We start from the raw sequence: 26567 nt of genomic DNA on the forward strand, positions 1-26567 counted from the left end.
CAGAGAGATAGAGAGCACAAGTAGGCAGAGAGGCAGGCAGAGGGAGAGGGAGAAGCAGGCTTCCCGCTGAGCAGGGAGCCCGATGCAGGGCTCGATCCCAGGACCCCGGGATCATGACCTGAGCCGAAGGCAGCTGCTTAACCAACTGAGCCACCCAGGCGCCCCCAAAATTGATTTACTCTTATAAGCTTTTCACTCTCCCCCTTTTTTTAATTGAAGTATAGTTGACACATAATGTTACATTAGATTCAGATGTACAACATAGTCATTCCACAAATTTATAGTTATGCTGTGCTCACCACAAGTGTAGCTCCCATCTGTCACCAGACACTATTACATGCCATTGACTATATTTCCTGTGCTGTTGGTACCTTTCATCCCTATGATATTCATTCCATAACTGGAAGTCTATATCTCTCACTCCCCTTCACCCATCTTATCCATCCCTCCATCATCCCCTTCCCCTATCTTTTTGTCGTAAGATATTTTTAAGTTGCCAAGGGATATCATGTAAAAATAGTGTGTTTGATGTGATTTCTTGATTCTCATGACACAAATTCTAAGAGTTGTGTGTGCTTTTAGGGTGCTTTCAAGACCATGGACCTAAATCGTGTCATCAACCTCCTTGAAGAGACTGATAAAGTAAGCTTTGAGAGAAAATTTCTCTGCTATATCACTTATAAACTATGATTTCCCTGAAAGGTAACATGTATTCCCCCAAAATAAGTCTCCTTTCTTTTTTTTGTTGAAAAGATTTCAACTAGTAAGTGTCTTGTATTCAAGGACTGTTTAAATAAGTTAGTATGCATGTATTTAACCTGGAAGGGAGGCTGGAGGAGGAGATTACATTTGGTTTTGTGGGATGAACAAATGAATGGTGATTATAAACAGAAGATATCATAAGAGTAGAGGAAGACTCTTCTAGCCTTTATTAATTGCTTGTTACCAAGTAGGATGTGGGGAGCAAGGGTAGAAAAAGCATATCATGATGTACTACTTAAAATTTTCTGATATGAAATCCGGAGATATATATACACACATACATACATACTCATACATACTCATAAGTAATCTGTTTTGAGAAGAATCTTATATGGAAATGGAAATGAAATTATTTCAGATATAAGATTCAAAGTGGAGAGTTTAGGCATTGGGAGAAAAGATAATAAATGCATTTAATGCATGTTTACACACCACACTCTCCTGACATTACCCAAGAATCAACAGAGTGCCTAAAAGCCAACACAAAGTATAAAATTACTACAGGATAAAGATTGCATACTTTTAATATGTGGAAAATGGGTTGATCATGGTAGAGCCAATCAAAACCAAACAATGTCTAGTGATTAGTAGGCACAAAAATTTACTTATTATTTTACATTTTTTAGTTTCTACATTTTAAGATAGAAAAAAACACAATAAAAATAATGTATCTCTTGCTGGCTGTGTTTGTTGTAAAAGTTATTTTTAATTTTGAATATATCTGCATTTTAAAAAAAGAAAAAAAACAAAACTCAACGACATAGAGCTCCTACTAGTTGTTAAATAAGGGTAGACCAAAAAAAAATTAAAAATGTATAAAAAAATGCCACAGCTTCTCATGAAGGATATAAGAACTTTAAAAGGACAGAGTGATTCAGTTATGTAAACAAACACATCACTGTATTGATTTTTGTTTTGTTTTAACTGGCTGAAGATGTTTGTGCCAGTATACTGGGCATAATTTAGAGGTTAAAAATACAATTTCTGCAGACAGATTGCCAAATTTGACTTCTAACACCACCACTTATCAGCTAGCTGATATTGGACAAATGAGTGCTTTGCTTGAGCTTCCTATTCTGGAAAAGAGAGATAGTAATGGCACCTTCCTAATAGGGTTGTTTTAAAAATTAATGAAATGACATGTATCTATAGTACATATATGGTGCATGGCATAGAAAAATGCTCAGCAAATTCAAGTATTGTTAATATTATTTCTGAAAACAAATGCTTGCTGGGGCGCCTGGGTGGCTCAGTCGTTAAGCATCTGCCCTTCGGCTCAGGTCATGATCCCAGGGTCCTGGGATCCAGCCCCGCATCGGGCTCCCTGCTCTGCAGGAAGCCTGCTTCTCCCTCTCCCACTCCTCCTGCTTGTGTTCCCTCTCTCGCTGTGTCTCTCTCTGTCAAATAAATAAATAAAATCTTTAAAAAAAAAAAAGAAAACAAAATGCTGCTTTTATATTAACTTAGTTTTGATTCTCAGTTGCCTAGTCAAATTTAAATGATACGTTTATTTTTACCTTCACTGTTTCAGGAAACATTTTATAATGCTTACATTATAATATAGTAATTTAAGAATTACTTGATAAATTTAATGTCTACTTTCTTTTTATATTAAAGAAATTTTAAAAATCTCAACAGATTTAATAGCACAAAAGAACTAAAATAGATAACTTGTTTTAGGATGATTTAGAAGAAAAACAACTTAAATCTGTCAAGAAACTGATGCAGTGTTATCAGAATGGACTTGTATCCTTTACATATATATGTATGTTTGTTTCATTTATCCTGAATTGAGAGAATTTTTATTAGAAAATATATTATTTTCCTCTTGCTGCTGTAACAAATTACCACAAACTTAGTGCCATAAAACAGCTTAAAGCTTTTATCTTACGATTCTGGAGGTCAGAAGTCCAAAATCAGCATCACTGGGCTAAAGTCAAGATATTGGTGGGGCTGGTTTCCTTCTGAAAGCTTTCGAGGTGAATCCCCATCCTTGCTTTTCCCAGCTTCTAAGGTGGCCAGCATTCCTTGGCTCATGGCCCCTCCCTCAAAGTAGCACCACTCTCACCTCTGTTTCTGTGGTCCCATCTTCTCTGATCCTCTCCTGCCTCTCTCTTTCCCAGGTAGGATCCCTCTGATTACTGTGAGCCTATCTGGATAATCTGGGATAACTTTCCCATCTCAAGATTTTTAATTTAATCACGTGTGAAGTCCCTTTGCCATGTAAGGTAATATATTCACAAGTTCTGGGACTCAGGATGTGATCATCTTTGGGCAGGCCATTATTCTGTCTACCACAGAAAATATCTAACATTTTGTGTTTTTCACAGAATTATACTTTTTGTTTTTCAGAATATAAAATTGAAGAAACAGATTAATGTACTTAATTCTGTGCAGATAATGGCAGTTTTTATAGACTCAGAGAGACAGTGGATATAGTTAGGAGGGCCAAGTCAAAGTCTTCTTTCGACCAATATACTTGATTAGTTGTAATTTTGATAAGCTTCTTAACTTCTCCAGCCTTATAAAATGGGGATAACAGCACCCACTGAGGTTGCTAGGAAGACTAGATGAGATAATGTACATGCAAGTGCTTGATAACCAGTAAAATATTATATAAATATGTTATTCCCGTTGTATATACCACCTGATCGGAATATATGGAAACCAGTGCAACTCAGAACTGTCTGTGCTTAAGAACCAGTTTATTGTTAGGTTGTTGTTGTTTTTGTTACAAGCTTTGCATGCATTAGCTATTACAGAAGGCAATACAGTTGTCACAGGAAACTCTCACTGTAGTCGTCTTACCACAGACTGGTAACAGAGAATTTCAGAACTGGCAGTGGTCCATAGAGCACCCCTTCAGTAGTAGTGATCTCCACAACCTCCAAAAATTGTCTAAAGATTTAAGTCTCTAATATTAGCTTGTTTCAGTATTTCAAACATCTTAAGCCTCCCACTCAGGGAAATGTGCCTTAAAATTTTATTTGAATTCTTTTCTTGCCTTATTTTAGCCTCCTTTTATATGGATTTGTTGAGTCCGTCAGTTACCTGAGGGCTTGTGGATATCGAGCATTATTTACTGGTAGCCAAAAAAGTCTACTAGCAAGTAATTTCTTTCCCTGTCTGACCCTGATACCTCAACACCTCCATCGTTTTTTTCTTCTTCAAGTTAGAGAGTTGGTGGCAAATGGCTCTATTTTTTTTTTTTTTTTTTTTTAACTAGGCTCCACACTAGGGCTTGAACTTACAACCCTGAGATAGAGATCAAGAGTCAGACCTGGTTAACCGAGTGAGCCGGCCAGGTGCCCCCAAATGGCTCTATTTCTGAAGGCCTTTCATAGGCTGGCTTTATATGTGATAAAACATAAAGCAAAAATAAGTTAGAGAAGTATCTTGGTCACTTCCGTAGGTACAGAGGTTTGTACTTCCAGTATATCCAGCTTTCCCATCTTTTCCTAAGAAGCTCCTAGAAAGAGACTAGAAGTGATAGGACTCAACCAAAGAAGTATGTCACAACTATCATGTTTCCTTGGCTTTAAAAGAATATCCGTGAAATTTGTTTATGTACCAGTTGAGTTTTTTAAATAGATAAAAAGTGCTGTTACTTCAAGATTTAGAAGAGGTAAATTTTGCTTTTATACTAGTTTTAAATGAAATAAAATCTCAACTTATACCTTAAAAGCAAGAAAATGCATCTGAATAATGTTAATAAAATAAAGAAAAGGTAGGGTTGGGTTGTTTATTCTGGAGCACTGTATGTTTTGTGTGTGAGTGCGGAAAAGATGAAGGATAAAAGTGAGTCATCAACTGTTTTCAATGTGTTATTACTTATTGCCAATAGTTATTGATCAGCTGAATCCATGGTATAATAGTTAGTAATCAAATTCTAAAGATATGGTGAGAAGAGAAAACAATATTTTGAATAAGAGGTTACTGAGACAAAAATTAAATAATGTTCCTGAAAAAAATATGGTTCTAAGTTTTCCTATATACAGTTCAAAATTAGTGTAATTAAAACATTGTCAACCACATTTAACAAAATAGATGGAATTCTATAGATTTTCTTGACAGAAATCTATAAAGACTATGCTAATAAATATTAATCTTAATTTTATTTCTTAACTAAAAGTATTAAAGCCCCTAAGGGATTTAGCACAAATATTTAAAATTTTGAATCTGTGTGCAGAAAAAATTGAAAACCAGCCCCACTTTATAGAATCTGCATGTAATATCCTAAAATTATGTGGGTAAGTTTTTTTTCTTTAATTTACATTAGCATGCAGTATTTTATTATGTTTTATTTTGTATTACAAAGATATGCAGTATGGTATAGTAAAGAGATGACTCAGAAAACTTCACCTGATCACTTGATTCCAGTTGATATTTCAAAGGCAGTCAATTTTATTGTAGTCCAAGATAGCTAGCCACAAGAGATTGAACTGTAAGTATATTAAAATGTTTTGTCATAATAAGTTGTTCTCAAGTGAGCAATAAATGTGAGGTGAAAGCAAGAAATTGTGACTTTTTAGAGAATTTTTGAGAAAATTTATGAACACAGCTAAATAGTTTCAGTCTAGTTTTTTTTCTCTTTTTAGAAAATTTGACTCTCCAAGATACATTAATTTCTGAGTCATGTTTTATTGATTTTTCAAATTTGAATGAAGAATAAAATATCACCAGTCATTTCTGGTATATATTTTTATGTAAATTAGAGGTCAGCATTATAAAATCAATTTTAAATTTGTTTATGTAAATGTAAATTACATAAATATAATTTTTAAAGTGTAAATTAGAGGTCAGCATTATAAGATTAATATATCCTATCCTCCATATTATTGTTTCTCCAACCATTTGGGGGAACTAGTAGTATCTTCACCTTGTTTGCTGCCACATAGTAGCTAATCCAGATATACATTAAAATATCCATTTTTAGTTTTCAATAAATATAGTAGAGATTTCTTTAAGTAGGAATAAACCTTTCCATAAATTTAACCTTCTAAATCTTTCTACCAATTTAACTTTTTAAATAGCATGTTTCTTTTAGTATACAAATAATAGTAGTAGTATGTATACATGGTAGTATGTATACATGGTAGTTTCAACTCTTACTTTTAGTTAGTAGCAATAACATTTAAAAATTTTATAACTATATACACTTCATTTTTTTTGATATCTGAACAAAATCATAAAAAATACTTTATTGAATGCCTTTACCAGGGCTTACTTTTTAATACAGATTGTGAAAAATAAAGAAATAAACTATTGCTCTGGTGCTTTCAAGGAAATGTTATGTACTAATCGGAAATTATTATTATATTGATGTGAGATTATATTGTTATCATTTCAAATTTCAAGGTTCTGCAAGTCCTAGAATACCAGGCCTATAAGCATTACTTTGAGCAATGCCAGTGAAGAGCGCCACCAAGAACTGGTTCTCTGTGAAAGCTGTGATTGAATGTTTCCATACATAAAATGACAAGACTTTTGAATTACACTCTTTACTTTCCCTCAGATTTCATAATTATTCACATTATTTCATTTTTTTCTCCTTTCCTAATTTCTGTTTTCATCCTGTATATTTCTCCACACCTCACGCTCACTTGATCCCCTTCTCAAGACAATTTTGGGGGATAAAAACATTGAAAATAAAAAATAAAACCTAGCCTTTCTGTTTTGGCTTCTATGTAATATGTTTTCTCGCTACATCAGAAGTATAATGCATATTATTTTTATGACCTTTTGAGGGGGAAACTCTTCTAGTGCTTTATCTTATAGATTGTTTCCTCTGGTAGAAAAGGAAAAAGTTTGAGGACAAGAAGAAGTAATTTTAGAGTTCTTCACTTTAGAGATCCAGCTTGAGCTGGATAACAAGTAATAAGTTATTGGTTTCAAATGAAAAATTCTAACAAACACTAAAAAATGAACCTCTGTGGCATTTATAAAATTGTTCTTTCATAGCTTGCCCTTGAAATATCTTGAATTTTTTTCTTGAAAAACTTGAATTAAAAGTCCTATAGAGAGGATATATTATACTTTTATATAGCACATGAGGTTCAAATTTTGAACTCATGAAATACCAAAATAGTTCATATTTTGTATTGAAGAAATAATTTTTATTTCTCCTTTGACATTTAGACTAATGACCTAGGTTTGAATGCCCTGTCTTTTATGATTTTTAAATAAATTATTTTCAAGTAACTTTGGTTATAGTAGCTGTGAAGTATAATTCTAATATCATTAATATTTGTTATTGTTTTTATATAATTAAATATTTAAATTTTTTATTTATACAGTGTTGCAAGATGGCTTTCTTAATCCTTTCCTTTTATGTTCATCTGTCTTCATTTTCATAAACCTATTCTATCTTCTATTTGATCAGTTAGAAACACAAAAATTTTTTGATAGTTGCCAGTTCTCCCAGGGCTACAGAACAGGATATTATCCTCATTTTATTCTTTAGAAAGGATTTTCCCCTACTTTGCCAATGATGGTTCAATTAAGGACTTCATTAAACATAACTCCTGCATTCTTCATTCTTATTGAAGCTTGCCGTTTTTGAAAAAGAAAGTATCAGATGAAATAACATATGCTGAAGATACTGCTAATTCAATCGCGCTTCTGGGTAAGTTAAGATTTCTTCAAGATCGAGGGGTGTAGCATAGGACAGGCCCTACTGACAAGAAAGAAATGTCTTAATCACTAAGTTTTAGAGTACTCTTCCAAATGTAGGTCCTTTTCTTGTTTCTGATTGGCAATTAATCATAGTGTGCTTGATGATAATTTTTTTATTGTTTTCCACTGAGGCGTTTTATGATACCAACAAGATTCTGTGTTCCTTAATTGAAGGATTGGCAGATGCTTATTTGTCTTGATGTTATTTAGTTTGTTGGAATATAACTTTTTTGTAAATCTGAAGTATATGTACCTCTCAATAATCACAAAAATGTTTTCAAATTAAACTCTAATAATTGCTAGAATCTAATTAATTGCTAGAATCACTGAGATCCAAATTATTCATTAAATAATCTAAAATTTTAAATAAAATCATAAAATAGGGAGACATTAATCCTTTTATATCTAAATAAGTTTCATAGTCTTCAATGGTAGATATTCTGGGAGAAATTATTATGGCCTAGAGTGGATAAAGGCATCAAGGAAATTAGGATAAACATGGGGAGTTAGATAAGGTGACCGCAAGGAACAACCAGGTTGGAAACTAACAGGAAACTAATTCTGTGAATCTCTAGCATCGAAATTTACACTGGGAAGCCAACCCATTATCATTAATGATCATTAATCATAATATTAACAGATAAAAGATGTAGGTTTGGTTGATAACATTAAAAAATACCTCTGTTACCCTTATTATTTTTAAATGTTGTCTCTAAGAGTATTGGTAGGCATTTGTATGATAAATACATGGCTCTTTCTTACTGTGTCAGTCTGCTCTTTGCTGAATAATTGCTTGCCTGCCTTCGAACACTTGAAGAAAGTATGAACTCTTAGCTTAAAATGAGCTCCCTTCACTGATTATTGATTGCAAGTGCTACTGTTCTGTACCTTGTTTTTTAATAGCTGGAAACATGAGTTTAAACTAAAATAATTGTATAGATTATAAAGGGTTGAACAAAGCTGTTCGTTTTTACTAATAACTTCCAGTTTCTACTATGTAGTATTAAATCATATTACTTTTTCTTTTAAGTGATAGTTATTTCTGATTCAAGAGTAGGATTTTGGAAATGTATGAGGGAAAAAGTTGGTACTCTGTCTTGAGATTATGAAACAGGAAACTGTGAGAAATGATCTAAACTTAAAAGAATTAAAAGGGTAGAGAAGCAGATGAGAAACCTTAGAATTTCCCATAAACTTGAACATTTGTTTAGTTTTGTTGGAAAACTTTAGTTGTTCCTATTGAATAAATTTTTCCAAAACATAGTGATTTTTTTCAACATCAAAGGAAGTGTTCAAAAAAAATTAAGGGAATCATCTTGAAACTGTCTTCTTTTCTTCTTCTTTTTTTAGTGGTATCTTTTGCAGATAGATTCTCCTAAAGCAAGGGTGACATTTTCCTATGTGCTTCCTCCTTCTGTCCATTTGCATCCCCACTCACTGATCATTTCCAGAGGTGAACATTATGCAAATCCTAATGCAAAACAGGAGTGTTCCAGGAACACCTCATTATCTGTTTTCCTCACAGAATCCACTCACATCTGGTTCAGCCCTGAAGCTGATTCTCCCAACTCCAGTTGTCCCAGGCATGCAGAGGACATGGAATAGTTCCAGAATCCCACAGATCATTTTCAGATTCTCTTAGGGATCATAACTTGTAGTTCGTCGGAGCAAGAACAATCCAGTTTGAAGTATAGGCTGAAGCCAGTTCAGAAGTAATTTAGATAGGCCTGAAAAGGAACCTTCCCAATCCTTCATCTCCACCAAGATAACTTGAACATGAAACTATTATATGTAGGGCAAACATTGCCTAGAAACTCACTGTTTTCCAGTCTGTCTGCAAATTGAAAAGCAGAGCTCACTTGGAACTTCTCTAACCAAAGGATGCATTATTAGAGGCAACAAATTACTGATTCTCTAAAGAGAAAAATGCTAACCCATATCTTGCCAGAATAATAATAGCAACTTACTATATGCCAAACGCTATTCTCAGCTTTTTTTCATATTAATTCCCACAGCAATCTTTAAAGTAGTAACTACCGTTATACACATTTTATAGGTGAGAAAAGTAAGACACAAGTTCACATAGGTGGTAAGTGGCAGAGCCAGTATTTAATCTTAAACAATCTGGTTCCATTATTTATGTTATTAACCATATTTTCTTCTTTTCTTCCCAGGAAGGAGAGGCTGAGTTGATTGAGGGGCCAAATATTATAAGGCTAGGTCCAAGATATTTCACGTATGCATGTGTGCATGTATAAAATTACATGGTCCAGTTTGAACTTCTAGTGGGGATATTTTTAATCATATTACTAACACATTTAAATTTGCAAGTAAACATGACAGTGTTATTAAATAGCAGTCATTTCTCTTTCTGGCAGGTGAATTAATGAAAATACCAAATTCTGAATTGAGGATACAAATTTGTAAGTGTATTGTTGACTTTTATCATGCAGAACCACCAAAGAAGCATATTACAGGTGAAGTTTTCAAAGGTCTTTTAGTAATAACTTATGTCTGTAAAATAATATTCTTTCTCATTCTCTTTGAACTTGGAAAGACACAGTGGGATTGATGCAGGTGAGCTAGGTCTGAGGACCCAGAGGGGTTCCCACTGGACCAGCCAAAAGGGTCGTTGGCTCTGTGCAGGATAGGAATCAAACACAAGCCAAGTGGAAGTGAGAGCAGAGATTATTGAAGACATAGAGAGAGTGTAGATATGGACAGAGCATCCAGAAGACTCAGAAAGGAAAGAAGAGTGAGTCTTGTCCTTGCTTGGGGCCTGTGGTTTTTATTGAGGATTATGGTCAGGTGCACCTGTCTTCTCAGGCTCCCAGAAACAATAGGTGTCTCCACTAAGTCACTTATGCCCTTGAGCCAGGTGTCTTGATGAGTCAATATTCTTGGAAAATGTTTACGATGACTCTGCCCAGTTACTCTTTAGATATTGTCTATTCTGCTGGAAGACTCCAAAGAAATAATTAAATCCTTGACCTTTATAAGGAGGACATACATCATTATATTATATATATAATATATATATTAAATTTAATTTTTTAAATTTTTGAATTGACTCATTACCTGGGCTTTTATAGAAAAATTTTTCCCAGGGGTGCCTGGGTGGCTCAGTTGTTAGGCGTCTGCCTTCAGCTCAGGTCATGATCCTGAAGTCCTAGGATCGAGTCTGCATCATTTGGCTCCCTGCTCAGCGGGAAGCCTGCCTCTCTCTCTCCCACTCCCCCTGCTTGTGTTCCGTCTCTCGCTGTCTCTCTGTCAAATAAATAAATAAAATCCTTAAAAGAAAAAAGAAAAAATTTTGCCTATCCCTGTTCAATACCATTTTAAAATGCCATACACTTTTTTTTAAAGTTGTTATTGCTGTCGTTTAATAATATTACTCATTCCTTTGTCTGAACATAGATGATTACTATGTGAGGTAACTTACATATTTATTAACTAATTGTTGTTAGGTTACCAGCAAGCAAGTTCATCATACAAGATTAAGATGGCTGAGGTCGGAGGATTGGCAAAAACAATGGTCCAATCATTGACCTTACTTGAAAATCAACTTGTTGAGAAACTTTGGGTGCTTAAAGCTCTGCAACATCTCTCAACTTCTGGTTTGTATATTATTAAATTTAAATACTTCTTTCTCAACTATTTTTGTTTCTATTTAACCGTGTCAAGACTGTACAATGTAAATAATTTTTAAATTTATTTTCAGAAGTTAATTGCACTTTAATGATGAAAGCACAAGCAGCCAGTGGAATCTGTGCTCACCTCAATGACCCAGATCCCTCTGGACAGCTTCTGTTTCGTTCATCAGAAATACTTTGGAATTTATTGGAAAAATCTCCAAAAGAAGAAATCATACAACAGCTTAGTAACTTGGAATGTTTGCTGTAAGTAAACAGTTAGGTAGGAATGTTTTTTAACCTTAAAATGATAACCAATAACATAACTAACGTCTTTGTTTGAATTTGTGTTCAATTAAGCTTTTGAGTCATGTAATGACTATGTTTCAGGACATCATTTTTATGCTGTGGTAGAAATGCATCTGTGCAATAGCAAGCCATTTTTTTTTTCTATTTGGAAAGCTTTTAAAGTAGCTTGTTAACAAAACTAAATTATGTCTTTGAAGATGTATAAAATAAATTAGACATTTAAAAGAACTATTTTGTTCATTCAATAACTTATTTTTAAATACTTACTCTCTTCTGGATATTGCAATAAGCATTAGCAATAAAATATAAGTGAGCCTTTAAGTTACTTATTCATTTATTCATCAAATAATTATTGTCTGCTCTGTGCCAACTTCAGTACTAGGCCGTAGAAATACAAACGAAAACAATGCAGACATGATCTCTGCTTCCAAGGAATTTGCATTATGTTAGAAGATGGACAAGTAAACAGGCAACTAAATGCTATGAAAGAGACTATCACAGGTGCTACATGTTCTCTAGAAAAGAGTGATTCAGCACACACCCAACCCAACTGATTTAAACCACATTGGATACTTATGGGCTTATAGAACTACAAGGTCAAGGATAAAACTGGTTTCATGTGCTCAGCAAATAACAGGATGTGACCTTCATCATCCCTCTACAGTCTTCCACGGTGTTAGCTTTATTCCCAAGCTCCACATGGTGAGACCTAAAGGAAGTTTAGCTTCACATAATTACAACCCCAAATCAAGCAGAAGAGAAGACTTCCTCTTCTGAAAGGCCAAAGAAAATTCTTTGAATTGAGTCCCTGTTGGTCCTGAGTGGTCTGGGATGGCCATATGCCATTCCAGAATGATTTACTAGTGACAGAGAAATGCTCTGGCTAAAAGGAAGTTGAAGGCAACTTTGCAAGACCAAAAGAGTAAATGCCTAAATAGAAATAAGGGAACTATTATCATAAGAAGGGCAAGTAAGGGGCGCCTGGCTGGCTCTGTCTGTAGACTATGCGACTCTTGATCTCGGTGTTGTGAGTTCAAGCCCCACACTGGGTTTAGAGATTACTTAAAAAAATAAAATCTTAAAAAAAAAAGATGAACCTGATGAACCCTAATTTGGTATCTAAATGATAAATACAAACTGGCAACACAGAAGAGTTTTGCATTCAGAGAGCATCCTAGACAGAGGAACAGAAGTGAAAATAGAACTTAGCAAAATAAAAAACTGGAAGATACTCAATATATTGGGAGCAGAAAATAGAATCGTGGGAGATGAAGCGAACAGTGTTAGCAGGGACCATAACATGAAAGGCTTGATAAGCCTTGGTAAGAAGGTAGGACTTTTTAATCTTAAAGAAAAACCTTTAAGTAGTTTAAAAAGGAAAATGATATGAATTAATCTTTACTTTAGAGCAGTCACTTTGCCCACAGGTATAGATTTGGATTGATGGATTCTTATCTGATACAGACTTGAATTCTATGGCATATTTGGAAATGTAGAAAAGGTCAGAAATACTTTGAAATGAATAGTATAATATAAAAAAGGGGATTTTGTTGATAGACACTTAAGTAGCATTTGTATGGAAATACTGTTTTAAAGATCTGATTTTACTTTCCAGGGCTTTGAAGGAAGTATTTAAAAATCTGTTTATGAGAGGTTTTAGTCATTATGATCATCAGCTTAGAAATGATATATTAGTAATCACTACAATTATAGCTCAAAATCCCGGAGCACCAATGATCGTAAGTATGAGTCAAACTGCATTAATTTTGATTGTGGAAATAGCTGGTGTGGGGGGAAGGAGTCCTAAACAACGTTGTAAAATTTATTAACTTTGTTGTGATAGCAAGTTATGTTATAATGTCATTATGGTCACCAGTAGTTCTGCCAGTTCTTTACAACCTTTTGGAAACTTGAGATTCTCTTTCATATTTTATAATTCGCTTACATATTTACCATTTATGATGCATTTCTTTCCTTGCTGATGATACGAGTTTATATCTGGCATCATTTCTCTTTCACCTAAAGAATTTCCTTTCCCATTTCTTATGATGCAGATCTGCTGGCTGCTGGCAACAAATTCTCTTAATTTTTTTTATCTGAAAATATCTTTAATTCAGCTTAATTATTGAGGTCTGTGTTCATAGAATATAGAATTCTAGGGGCGCCTGGGTGGCTCAGTCGTTAAGTGCCTGCCTTCGGCTCAGGTCATGATCCCGGGGTCCTGGGATCGAGCCCCGCATCGGGCTCCCTGCTCGGCGGGAGGCCTGCTTCTCCCTCTCCCACTCCCCCTGCTTGTGTTCCCTCTCTTGCTGTCTCTCTCTCTCTCTCTGTCAAATAAATAAAAAAAAAAAAAAAAAAAAAATCTTTAAAAAAAAAAAAAAAGAATATAGAATTCTAAGTTGAACATTTTTATCTTTTGGCACTTTGAAGCTATTGTTCCACTGTCTCCTGGCCTCATGTTTCTGATCAGAAGTATTTGTTATTTCAAGTTGTTTCCCCATGGACAATGTATCAGTTTGCTTTGTGGCTGTTTTTCAAGATTTTCCCTCTACCTTTGGTTTTCAGCAGTTTTACTGTAATGTGCCAAGATGTGATTTTCTTTGTATTTATCCTGCTTGAGATTCATTCACAGAGCTTCCTGAGTATGTAAATTGACTAAATTTGGAGCATTTTTGGTCATTATTCTTCAAGTATTTTATCAGCCCTTTTCTCTCTCTCCCCTCTTCTGTAATTCAGATTACATGCATGTTTGTCGTGAGGTTCTGTTCACTTTTTTCAATCATTTTTCTCTCTATACTTCAGATGTGATAATTTGTATTGGTCTATATATCTAAATTCACTGACTTGTTTTCCCTGTCATCTTCATTCTGTTATTAATCCTATCCAGTGCATTTTTATTTCAGATGTTGTCTTTTTTAGTTTTTGAATTTTTGTTTCCTTTTTATAGTTTCTATTTCTCTGCTGAGAGTTCTTGTCTTTCTGTTTAATATGAGCATCTTTACCATGGATTCTGGTGTACTCTTCTGAAAAATATTTATTCTTTTGTATTAATAGGCATTTAGTTTGGCTCCTCATCCCTACGGTGAATGGCAGGTCAAATCTCAATTCATTTCTTTTAGCCTTACCTAGGATGCTTGAGTAGTCCCTGCCTTAGCATGATTCAGGCATTAGCCAGAGACTTGGCAGTTTATACATGGAAGTTGAAGTTCCCTTTCCACAGCTCTCTCCTTTATGGGATTTCTCCCTTCACTTTTCAGGAGCAATAGTTGCCCTGAGATTACCTCTGCCCTCTGAGTGTTCAAACCACTAAGATAACAGCTTTATCCTGAGTTGTAGCATCCACACATGGTGTGGACTAGGGCCTGGCTTCAATCTAAAAGCCATTTTTTAAAGAAGGGAAACTCACGCAGTACCATCTCCTTCAAAGTTCTGACTCCCCTCCAGTATCTACTTGTCACAAGACAGTTGTTTTTATATTTTGTTCAGAGTTTATAATTGTTACCTGTAGGAAGGTTTCTTATAGAAGCTACTCTGCCATCCCAGAAGCTGAGCCTCCCCATATTTTATAATGTAAAAATCACTGAATGATTGACATCCCAGAGTAGAGATCTTTGGCAATGATATTCACATAGCCACAAACTTTCTAAGTTGTATTTAAAGGAAATTTGGGAATGAAGTCCTCAACCCCAATGGTTATCAAATGATTATCAAATGATTATTGGTTATCAAATGATCTCAACAAAGAACAATCATAGAATTTATATGTGTAAATGGGGGCAACAATCCTACCTAGCTTTCTGGTCAAGGCTGCAATGTTTGGGTAAACCTATGTTTCTTTGGAAGCCCCTGGTTAGTTAATAAATTCTCATTAGCATCCTTGCAAACATTCAGGTGAGTTTTATGAGTCAAATAACATCTTCACATTTAAAGAAGCCATATGGATCCTAAAGCAGTAGCACCATAACACTGCAAGCTCAAAAGCCTAGGGGTTTGCCCCTGTAAACTCTCCCTAATTAAAAAGTCCAATTAGGATATCTCTGACAGGAATGGGTTCTCTCATGCTGAAATGTTTGGAATTCTGGTTATTCTTCAGGGCTTTTCATGTTAAGTAGGAACTGTTATGTTATCTCTTGACGAAACTTTTCACATGAGAGTGGTTGGGGTCAAGATGGGAAGGGGGGTTGTTTAAGAAGAAAAACTGTCGAAAATATCTTTCACCCTTATTTTGTCACTTAAAGGTATAGATAATGAATTAGATAAGTAATTTGTAGTCTTAATACATTTTGGGTAATTACCAAATTTTAAACAGCATCTTATAAAATATTCATAGAATACTGTAAAAATATTTCTTAGAGCCAACAGAAGTTTATATTAATTACAAGTTTATTGGGCTGTATGTTTCCTGCTTTCATCCCTTTCTATTATTAGTACTTTATGAATTCAAATGAATGACAAAGGGAATCTGGTTAAGATAAATATTAGGTAAATATAGGCATCTGTAATTTCCATCTAATTAAATTATCCTTCTGTGTATTTATATTAGGAATGTGGCTTTACCAGGGATTTGATACTATTTGCAACCTTTAATGAAGGTAAAAACCATAAAACTTTCAACCTATAATTATCTTGATGAATCTTATACATTATTTTAGCTTTTACTTTATTTTCTTTTTTTTCCCCTCTCACAGTTAAAAGTCAAAATCCTTTGGTAAAAGGTCTTAAGCTTTCTAATTCCTATGAAGATTTTGAATTGAAGAAATTGCTATTCAATATAATTGTGATCTTATGTAAAGATTTACCTACTATACAGGTAAAAAATAACCAAAGTGTCTCACTTTGTAGTATAACTTTTTTAAAGTCATGATGGCAAATCTTTCATTAACCCATATGTTTACCATAGAAAGTAACTCTTATTGGCCAGAATTTCATCTTCTCAAAATTTCTTTTGCTTATCTGTTAATAAACAGTGAATTCACCAAATTTAAACCACATAAACAAAAAAAGGCAGGAGAACCTTAGAGATTTTTTTATGTATTTAGATCTCCTGAATAAGAAAACATAAAATGAAAAAAAATCCATATAGGCCCATCCAGCCTAATAGTCTACCTCTGACCATATTGTGGTTAAGGCTTTAGTCAGGCAGAATGCAGTGCCGTCATTTTTCAGCAATGTGATCCTGAATAGGCTGTTTAGTTTCTGTAAATCCCAGATATCTTTTTTTTTTAAAAGATTTTGTTTATTTATTTGAGAGAGAGAGAGAGCACAAGCAGGGGGAGCAGCAGGCCAAGAGAGAGGGAGAAGCAGGCTTCCTGCTGAGCAGGGAGCCCCATGCAGGCCTATCATGACCTGAGCTGAAGGCAGATGCTTAACCAACTGAGCCACCCAGGTGCCCCAATCCCAGATATCTTAATTTCAAAATGAGGATAACACCTATCTCATGGAATTATTATGAGAGTTAAAAGAGCTCGGAATTTTTTGGTAATACCACTTTGAGGAACACACACATATATACGCACTAAAATATGCTCAGAGAAGGAAAAAATTGTCTTTACAGTTACAACTTTATTATTTACATCAAAAATATATGCTCTATAGAATCTAAATGTATTTTCTGAAATGCCAAATAGAATATCATTACATAAAATATGGTTTTATTAGTACAGTGAAGTATTATATAACTATTAAAATCTCTATGGAGACAAAATGTACACTACAGTTTATAAACCACTTTAGTTGACAACAGAGTCAAATGGCATAAAGACTATGGTGAGCTTCTTAAAGCACTATGTGAGAGGTGGAATCAACTAATTTTTTTTATGTCGTATGTTTGTGGCCCAGTAATTGTAGTGATAATGAATATGTGTACTGTTAGTTTTAGTTCATGGAGTATTTTGAAAACATTATCCACTTAACATTTATAGTAATGCTAGAACTAGCTGTTGTTCTTATTCCTGCTTTCTCAATTCTAAATCTTGTGTTCATTCCCAGTGGACTAGTAGAAAATTTAGAGAAGTTCATAGATGTTATTGTGAAAAAGTCTTTATAAAATAATGCCAAATGAAAAGAAAATTGAATAGAATATGGCACATTGTCTGCTGCTATCTTGTGAACCATACATAAGCATCAATCAGAATCAGCCATAATATTAACTACGTTGTCATATTATAATAGCTATGCATTTTTCTATTTTATTGAAATCATGGATTCAGTACAATTTTAAAATTCTAGGCATGTAATTATAAATATGGGTTGTGACCTGAGTGGCATTGGTTGACTAGAATATTTGTATAAGTTCTGTTGCAAGTGCTTAAAAATTAGCCACAGATGGGGCGCCTGCATGGCTCAGTTGTTAAGCTTCTGCCTTTGGTTCAGGTCATGATCCCAGGGTCCTGGGATCAAGCCCTGCATGGGGCTCCCTGCTCCGCGGGAAGCCTGCTTCTACCTCTCCCTCTCCCACTCCCCCTGCTTGTGTTCCCTCTCTTGCTGTGTCTCTCTCTCTGTCAAATAAATAAATAAAATCTTTAAAAAATAAAAATAAAAAAATTAGCCACAGTCATTATTTTGGAAAAATTGATATTTTTATAGTATACAGTTGAGTCTGTGAAATGTTTCTTTTTCAAAAAGTGAAGGGAAGAGAGAAATGCCAGCAGTTTATTTGCCCCAAATTTTCTGCTCTTGTGGTTTGATCATAAGCAGGAGTTAAATTACATATATAAGCATAGACAAAAAAATTAACATACATTTATATTATTGTCAGCTAGAGAGTGCATATCCGAGATAAGGGGATCACAGCCAACTGGTTGTTTTTTGTTTTTGTTTTTGTTTTGTTTTGTTTTTGGTACTTACTGTAGGTTGGGATCTTTAGGAAGGAAATTTTTTTAAATTCCTAATAAAACATCACACTGGAAATCTTTAATTTTCTTAGATTAAAGTTGTTTTAATTATGTTTCTAACAAAGTACTTTTTGCCCTTCCTCATAGCTATTAATTGATGGCAAAGTTATCTTGGCTTTGTTTACCTATCTTAAAAAGCCTGAGAAACACAAAATAATTGAATGGTCTGCGGCACAGTATGAAGAATTACAACTGCATGCAATTGTCACTTTGTCATCAGTGGCTCCTTTATTAACAGAAGAGTATATGTTGTGTCAGGGTAATGCTCGAGTCCTTGCATTTCTAGAATGGTGTGAGAGTGAAGGTGAGTGGTATCTGTCAAAATTCTAATTTACATATTTCAATTTAACTCTCAATATATGCATAGAAAAAATAAAATTAATTAAAGAAAAGAGAAATAAAAATATAGATCTGATTTCCCTTTGATTTTCACGTATTTACATGTTGTTTTAAAGAAAAAAATCTGAGATTTCATTTAAGGTTAGACACATTAGTAATTATCGTAACTATAATTGATGCATACCTCTCAGTAAAAGAAATCATTCATATAACCTGATTTAAATTTTTGTATCATTAGGCTTATCCAACAATTATACTAAGTCCTGGAAATATTTTAATTATTCATTCAACAAATGTTTGTTGAATGCCTACTAGGTACTAGATTGTTTTAGCTGCTAAAGATACATTTATATTCAAAATAAATAAAATCCCTACCTTCATAGAGTTTAAAATCCCCAGCCAGAAGTAATGATTCCACATGCAGTCTACCAAATTAGCAGACTACCAATTTGTACAAATACTTTATTTCAGTTCTCATCATTCTTAGAAAGGATATAAGAAATACTTTCTTTTTAAAAAAATGTTTATAAGGGAGTTACTGCATTTTTTTTCTGGAAGTTATTTTGCTTTGGAAATAATTTTATATGATACATTTTCAGTAGATCAAGAAAATCATATATCCATGAGGAAGGAAAAAAATTATAGCTGATTTTTTTTATTCTCTAGTTTCTAATACGCAGAATTACTAAATTTATTCTTGTTAAGTTGTTATGCATTAAATAAAACAATTATTCTGTCTATCCTTTATATCATTTATGTCTACAAAATACTATAAAGCAAAAGAGGAAATGCTGCCTAACATGGGGAAGACTGATAGCTAACAGTTATTGAGTACCTACTATGTGGTAGGCCTTAAACACCTTATAAGTATTAACTTATTTAGTCCTCACAACAAATCCAGGGGTTGAAGGTACTATTACTATCCATGTTGGTCAGATGGGTAGAACTCAATCAGAAAAGTTAAATAACATGTTCTTGGTCGCACAGGAAGTGTCAGATCCAGGATTTAGTACAGGCAGTCTAGCTCTAGAACCTACATTTTTAACCCATACAAAATACTCAGAACAGTATTTTTTAATTTTTTTAGCTTTAAACATAGAACCTTTGAAAAAATGCATATTATTGTAAAGAAGAAAAGAGAACTTGCCTTGCTGTTTATCAAGACCTACCATAAAGCTATAATAATTTAAACTGTATGGTACTAGACAAGGAATAGACCAATGAAATAGCATATATGGGAGGTTGGCATTAACGAAAATGTTATTGCCTTCAATGAAAATAAAAATTAGGTTCTTTCACTTTGTTAAAAAAAATCAAGTGCAAAATGAATTAAATCCCTAAATATGAAAAGTTAAACTGTAAAAATCTTAGAAGAAAACATGGGAAAATATCTTTATGATAACAGGGTAGGAAAAGACTTTGAAAAACCAGAAGAACTTAAACTATACAGAAGATTAATGCATTTAATAATGTAAAATTTAGAAGTGCTGTATGACTAAATCTGAATAAAATAACAATCTCAAATTGAGAGAATATTTTCCACCCCTGTGACTGATAAAGGATTAGAATCCAGACTCATAAAGAACTCAAAAAAGAAAATAACTCTGCAAAGAAGTAGACAAAGAATAGAGACTGCCAAGTCACAGACAAAATTTCAAATTTAAAAATAACATTAAAAGATGTTCAATCTTATTGGTAATCAGAGAAACACAAATTAAGATAATAATGAACTGTCATTTCTCATTTAACAGATTGGGAAAATCTATTCGTCTTGTACATTGTGTCCATATAACCACTTTGAGAAGCAATTTAGGAACTTTAGTAAAATTCAGTGTGGGTATACTCTATATGATTCTGGTGTCACATGGCAAAACCTTTCTCAGTGGGAATAAGAGGACATGAACCAGAATGCTCATTGTAGCAGTTTGTACTAGTGAATGGATAAACTGTGATTTATTTATAAAATGATTGCCAAGGGGCGCCTGGGTGGCTCAGTCAGTTAAGAATCGGACTCTTGATTTCAGCTCAGGTCATGGTCTCAGGGTTGTGAGATTGAGCCCCACATGAGGTTCCACACTGGGCATGAAGCCTGCTTAAGATTCTCTCTCCCTCCGTCTCTGCCCATCCCACACTCTCTCTCTCTCTCTCTTTCTCTCTCTCTCTAAAACAAATAAAATGAATGCTGAAAGCAATTAAATGATTTAGATCTGCTTGTGACAATGTAAATACTTTAAAAAGCATAATATTTAGTAATAGTAGCAAGTTACAAAAGATACACACAATATGACACATTCGAGTAAATTTTTTTTTTTTTAAGATTTTATTTATTTATTTGACAGAGAGAGACACAGCGAGAGAGGGAACACAAGCAGGGGGAGTGGGAGAGGGAGAAGCAGGCTTCCCGCTGAGCAGGGAGCCCGATGTGGGGCTCGATCCCAGGACTCTGGGATCATGACCTGAGCCGAAGGCAGATGCTTAACGACTGAGCCACCCAGGCGCCCCTCAAGTAAATTTTTAAAGCATATTTCTATTCTGGGAATAGGAGAAGGGGGAAAGGATAATATTTATTCCTCTAAAAAAAAAAAAAACTAAAGCAAGTATGACAAAATTTTAACATCTGCTTAAACTCAAGGGTAGATATATAAGGTATCTGATATATTCTGTTTTATTTGAAATGTTTTTGCTTTAAATTTCTTGATGTAAGGTATTAAATTATTAATATTTCTCCACAGATTCTTTCTTCAGCCATGGTAATAGTTTTCATAGTACAGGTGGCCGTGGCAACAAGTTTGCCCAGATGCGTTACAGTTTAAGACTCTTGAGAGCCATGGTCTACCTTGAGGATGAGACTATAAACAGTGATCTTTGTGAAAAGGGAACAATTCAGCAACTGATAGGTAAAACATGTTTGTGTACTTATCAAAGTAGAATACTTATAAATTAGAGGTTTTGTTTAAAATGCTTTTTACAAATTTATTTTATCATTCTAGCTAAGAAACTCCTGAATATTCTCTTGATTTTTGTTTCATATTTTTGCTATAAATCAGTTTGTCATTACTAAAACATCATGATCACTCATTCTGTAAACATCTGTTTACTCCAGATACTATTTCATTTAGGATTATCTTTTTTTTTTTTAATGGGCTACTGTTATCTTTATTTTTCTGGTAGTAAGATGACCACTTTTTGGCCAGGCTTTTGAAGTCATTTAAAAGAGGATAACATTACAGTGCATTTGACATACCAGAACACTAGTATGCTGGGATATACAGAAATGTACACAGGAGATTCTTTTCTGTTATGATATAGCAGGATATCCTTGATTTTCAACTTAGAATTGACTATAATGAATCACCTTATCCCCAAAATACATACATGTGAGCTCAGAATAAAATTCAGAACCCCAAACAAAAGCTTTTTACCTTTGTTAATTAAAAAATAAGTAGTCTTCTGGCCGTAACATTTCCTGACTTTGAAAAGATCTATTTTGGTCATATTCAAATTCAGTGATTGCCTCATGAGTAAGAGATAATTTGCTGGATGTCAATTAATTACAAATGCCTGCTCAAAAACTCTTCTACATGTTAAGTTAAAGTGCCTACTCTTCCATCATTAGTGGAGTGGAGTGGTGCTCTTTAAAATAAGGATACTGAAAAGGGTGCTAAGCAAAACACTTTCTGATGAGTTTACTGAGGATGACCAAACCTGAAAGTAGATTTTATCACTTCCATGCACATCCCATTGTACAGAACTCAGTGTTAAGGTTCCAACCTAACTGGATGGAGTCCAGAAAATACTATATTTCATATGTCCAGGTAAGAGTCTTAATCTTACCTGGGTAGGAGGTGTGGGGTAGAGAAAAGGGTTCTTTTCTTCTTAGGATCTTTTCCCTTTAACTTGAAAGAAGCTGATCTTTATCATGTGAGTTCTTAAAGGCAGTAACCTTCCTTCGCTTACACAATCTAACAGAGGACTTAACAAATAGTTAGCTCGACAAATAGTAACTGCATTGTAATTGCAAATGTTTACAATACTCTTTGTGCAAGCACTGGTATCACAAACATATATAGAACAAGACACTGTGGACCTTGCCCTAATGAGAACAAAAAAAAGATGTGTATCCTAGAAAGATAGCATGTTACCCTACACCATCAGCAAGGCCCTTAATGAGTAATACAGAGAGTAAATACCACAGACACCAAGAGGTTTCAGTAGTTTTTAAGGCTAGGTAATCTTGTTAAGTACCTTTATTGAGCTTGGGTGTGAGGGTAAAGCTAGTTCTGAGAGGGAAAAGAGGAGATGGTCTTTAAAGCAAGGGAACGGCATAAGCAGAGACATGGTGTTAAAATATGTATGACAGTGTGTTCAGAGCTAGCTTAAATAAAGTCAGTTTTATGAAGACATCTATCAACTATACTTCAATTTAAAAATAAAAAAACACATTGGAAAAATGTTTTATGAAAACAAGTAATATGAGATATAATATGTCTGTTCAGGAGGCAAGCTAGGAAGAGTTTTAAATAGCATCCTCTTTAGATGTGGGGAGCCATTAGTGGTTTTGATCAGGGAAGTTATATGCATGGTGCTGTTTTAGGAAAAGGAATCTGGAAGAAATTATCAGATGACTTGGAATAGAACAAGGACAGGGTAAAGGCAGGGAGCTAAAGGATACTGAAATATGAAGGAAATAATTCAAAACATAACATGTGTTACAGACAACAGAGAAAGTGGCATGCCTGCACTCACGTAGGAAGGAAAATGAGATCACCTAGAAAGGAGAAGCAGACCTGTGGCCAACCAGGTTGGATTCCTACATGTTCCTAATAAAGGAGCATAGGCCCATCTGTTCCTGGCATGCTCCTGAACTGAGCCTCCAGCATGCTCAACTAGCTCTGCTAGGGACTGATCCTGCACCTGTCATTCATCCTAACAGGACCAAGAATCATCCCTTCAGGGCCAGCTCCGGAAATAAGTTGTGATTTCCCTGTCCCTCTTACTTTGGAACATAAGTCCACTCCTTCCTGGTAGTGCCAAGGACCCCTTTAATAGAGAAGCAATGATTTTTGTTCCTCATTTAAAGCTTAAAGGAAAATTCCTTTATGAGGCAAAATTTTATTGTGACTGTCATTCCATCAGTGTAAGTGGCTATTTTCCAGTCTTTCTAAATTTTGATTAGAAGCAAGGGAGATATTTCAAAGGACATGCGAATACTGCTACTTAAAGTTATTGAAGATACCTCCAGGTAGGCATAAGGAGAGAATGCAGAAAGAAGTAACAGGAAGAAAAAACATACTTAGAGAGGTCTTCTATCTTTGCCTAAAATTGACCCTGTTAACCATGAGGAGATGAGCAAGTTGTGATGAGGCATTTTAGTCATATATTTGCAAAGGCACTCATCTCTGCCTCATGACACTGCATATTTCTATAAACAGTTCTGTTTGCTGCGCAAAGCATCAGGTTGTTAGGGCATCTTTTAATAACACTCCATTAATTCTGTACTAGAAATGCTATATATATGGGGCTACTGATTGTATTCAGAGCTCAAAGAATCCACTTATCATCTTCTGTCTACAGCTTCTACATAACTGTGCAATTAAAATAGCTCCTTTTAAAATAGTTTCTCTAACTGAAAGTTTATAAGAAGAGATTTTTTTTAAGAAGGGATTTCAAAACAGTAATTGATCAAAATAAAAATACAATGTCCAATAAGTTTACATTCTTTCAATTTTTTCACACCAGGAGTTTTTAAAAATACAATAAGCAAGGCTAATGACAAAGAAGAAGCCATTGTTTTGGAAATTCAATCTGATATATTACTTATCTTATCTGGTCTTTGTGAACATCATATTCCTAGGAAGGTATGTATGCCTGTGAATCAAAGTTTTGTTCAGATCTTCCAATCCAGATGAACTGTTTCTTGGTGTCCATAAATGTTGGGTTTTTTTTTAATCTTGTGAGGATTTAATTTAATATTCTTTTTTATAAGGAGAGTATAATTATATACAATAAAGTATATATATATAAAGTGTAAATTTGATAGGTTTTGATGAATGTATATACCCATTTCACCAATACCTCAATTAAAACAGAGATGACTGTTATTCTCTTTGAAATTATTTCATGCCCCTTAGTAGCCATCCCCCTATTTGCCTTCAGGTGACCACTATTCTGATTTCTGTCCCCATAAATTAGTATTGCCTATTCTTTTAGTTTATATGAATGGAATCACATTCATATAAATGTGATTTATATGAATCACATATAAATGTGATTTACTCTTTTATATCTAGTCCTGTCATCATATTTCTCAAATATATCCACGTTACTGCAAATATCAGCAGTTCATTCCTTTTTATTGCTGAATAGTATTTCATTGTTTGAATATACCCATTTTTTTTCCTCCATTCCCCTATTGATAAACACTTAGGTTGTATCCATTTGGGACTATTATGTATAAACCTTCAGTGGAACATTTTTGTAGTAGTCTTTCTGTGGACCTAATGCTTCCATTTCTCCTAGATACATACCTGGGAGTGCAATTTATGTTCATAAAGTAGGTATATGTTTTTAAGAAACTGGCAAACAGTTCTTCCAAAGTGGCTATCACATTATAAATGCTGTTTTGAGTTTAAATTGGATTCAGGGTGATGGATATGTGATGAGCACTGAGTGTTGTATATAAGGGATGAATCACTAAATTCTACACCTGAAACTAATATTACACTATATGTTAACTAGCTGGAATTTAAATAAAAACTTAAAGAAAAAAATCAGGTTCATACCTAGAACTAAAACTTAGAAAAAAAGAGCTTAATTCCCTTTGATCTTTTTAAATTTTGTAACAAACTCTGAGTCTCTAAGATTAATAACTTAAATAGCAAAAGACAGAATTGGAAAGATAAAAATTTTGAATTATGAAGTTTCCAATAGAGGGAGTCTAGTGAGAGGCAAGAAGAACAGTAAATGCATACCAGCTCTGAACTTTGATGCAATTTTTTCTTATATTCTGCCACCCTGCGCCTGTGTTCTTCTGGAAAAATACTCATAGTCTTGCTTACTGGGTACCAGAACTGAACAACAAAACAATGAGAAAGGTAATTGGTAAGCAACAAATAATAAGTGGTAATAACTTAATATAAATTATTAAAGGTTTTAACTACCATTTAGATGTTTATTTCTCTCTTGGGAATATTAAAAAGTCTTCCATGATAGAATTTTAGCCTCTTAGATTAGTTTTTGCTACCTAGTATTCATCTGACAGGATACTGGACTACATTATTATAATGCAGAAGAAAATCATGGGGCAAGCTTATGGTTTATTTTTTTAAAAAAGAAAGGGAAAAAACAAAAAATAGAAAGGGACATTAAGCTGGCATATTGATTGATACCATTTCTAAAAATGATTAGCTTTATAATAATTTGTCTTAAATTCCTGAGAGTGAGTGCAAATTTGAAAAAAAATATTTGTATAAAACTAACAATGTTGTTCTATTTTTCTGGTATAAAGAGTTTTAGGGGACGGGATGAAACAGGAAAGAATTAGATTATTTCAAAAAATAATTTTAAATAAATCTCTTAGGAAATTTTTGGAACTGAAGGAGTGGATATAATTCTTCGTGTAATGAAAACAGACCCCACAAAGTTACAGACTGGATTAGGCTATAATGTACTTCTTTTTAGTACATTGGACAGCATTTGGTGAGTATTACTGTACCCTAGTTAGAACCTCAATACAAGAAAATTACTTCTATGATATTTGTTGGCTTGAGGTCTGATTTTTTTTTCCTGATAGATTTAAGATTTCTATCCAATTTTGAAAAACTACATAAATTCGTATGAAATAAAGCCTAGAAAAATTAAAACTGTGGATTGAATAGAAATAAAATTAATCCGGGCGCCTGGGTGGCTCAGTCATTAAGCGTCTGCCTTCAGCTCAGGTCATGATCCCAGGGTCCTG

General features: G+C 34.0%; 1 protein-coding gene across 4 annotated transcripts in view; it reads left to right on the plus strand.

The window, feature by feature from the left end:
• Positions 1–26567, plus strand: part of CFAP69 (cilia and flagella associated protein 69) — a 57115-nt gene that overhangs the window by 14342 nt on the left and 16206 nt on the right. The window contains exons 2-15 of one of the 4 annotated variants that reach the window (XM_078059233.1): positions 583–642; positions 2443–2508; positions 4903–5012; positions 7311–7387; positions 9816–9914; positions 10905–11054; positions 11159–11336; positions 12994–13117; positions 15922–15970; positions 16067–16188; positions 18359–18575; positions 21343–21507; positions 24350–24468; positions 26190–26308. In XM_078059233.1, the coding sequence (XP_077915359.1) occupies positions 583–642; positions 2443–2508; positions 4903–5012; positions 7311–7387; positions 9816–9914; positions 10905–11054; positions 11159–11336; positions 12994–13117; positions 15922–15970; positions 16067–16188; positions 18359–18575; positions 21343–21507; positions 24350–24468; positions 26190–26308 (1655 nt within the window). Of the gene's footprint in view, positions 1–582; positions 643–2442; positions 2509–4902; positions 5013–7310; positions 7388–9815; positions 9915–10904; positions 11055–11158; positions 11337–12993; positions 13118–15921; positions 15971–16066; positions 16189–18358; positions 18576–21342; positions 21508–24349; positions 24469–26189; positions 26309–26567 lie in introns of those variants that run through there. The other 3 variants (XM_078059234.1, XM_036116500.2, XM_078059235.1) reach the window with 3 other exon arrangements.

This window comes from Halichoerus grypus, chromosome 12 (genome assembly GCF_964656455.1).
Source record: "Halichoerus grypus chromosome 12, mHalGry1.hap1.1, whole genome shotgun sequence".
NCBI classification, from domain to species: domain Eukaryota; kingdom Metazoa; phylum Chordata; class Mammalia; order Carnivora; family Phocidae; genus Halichoerus; species Halichoerus grypus.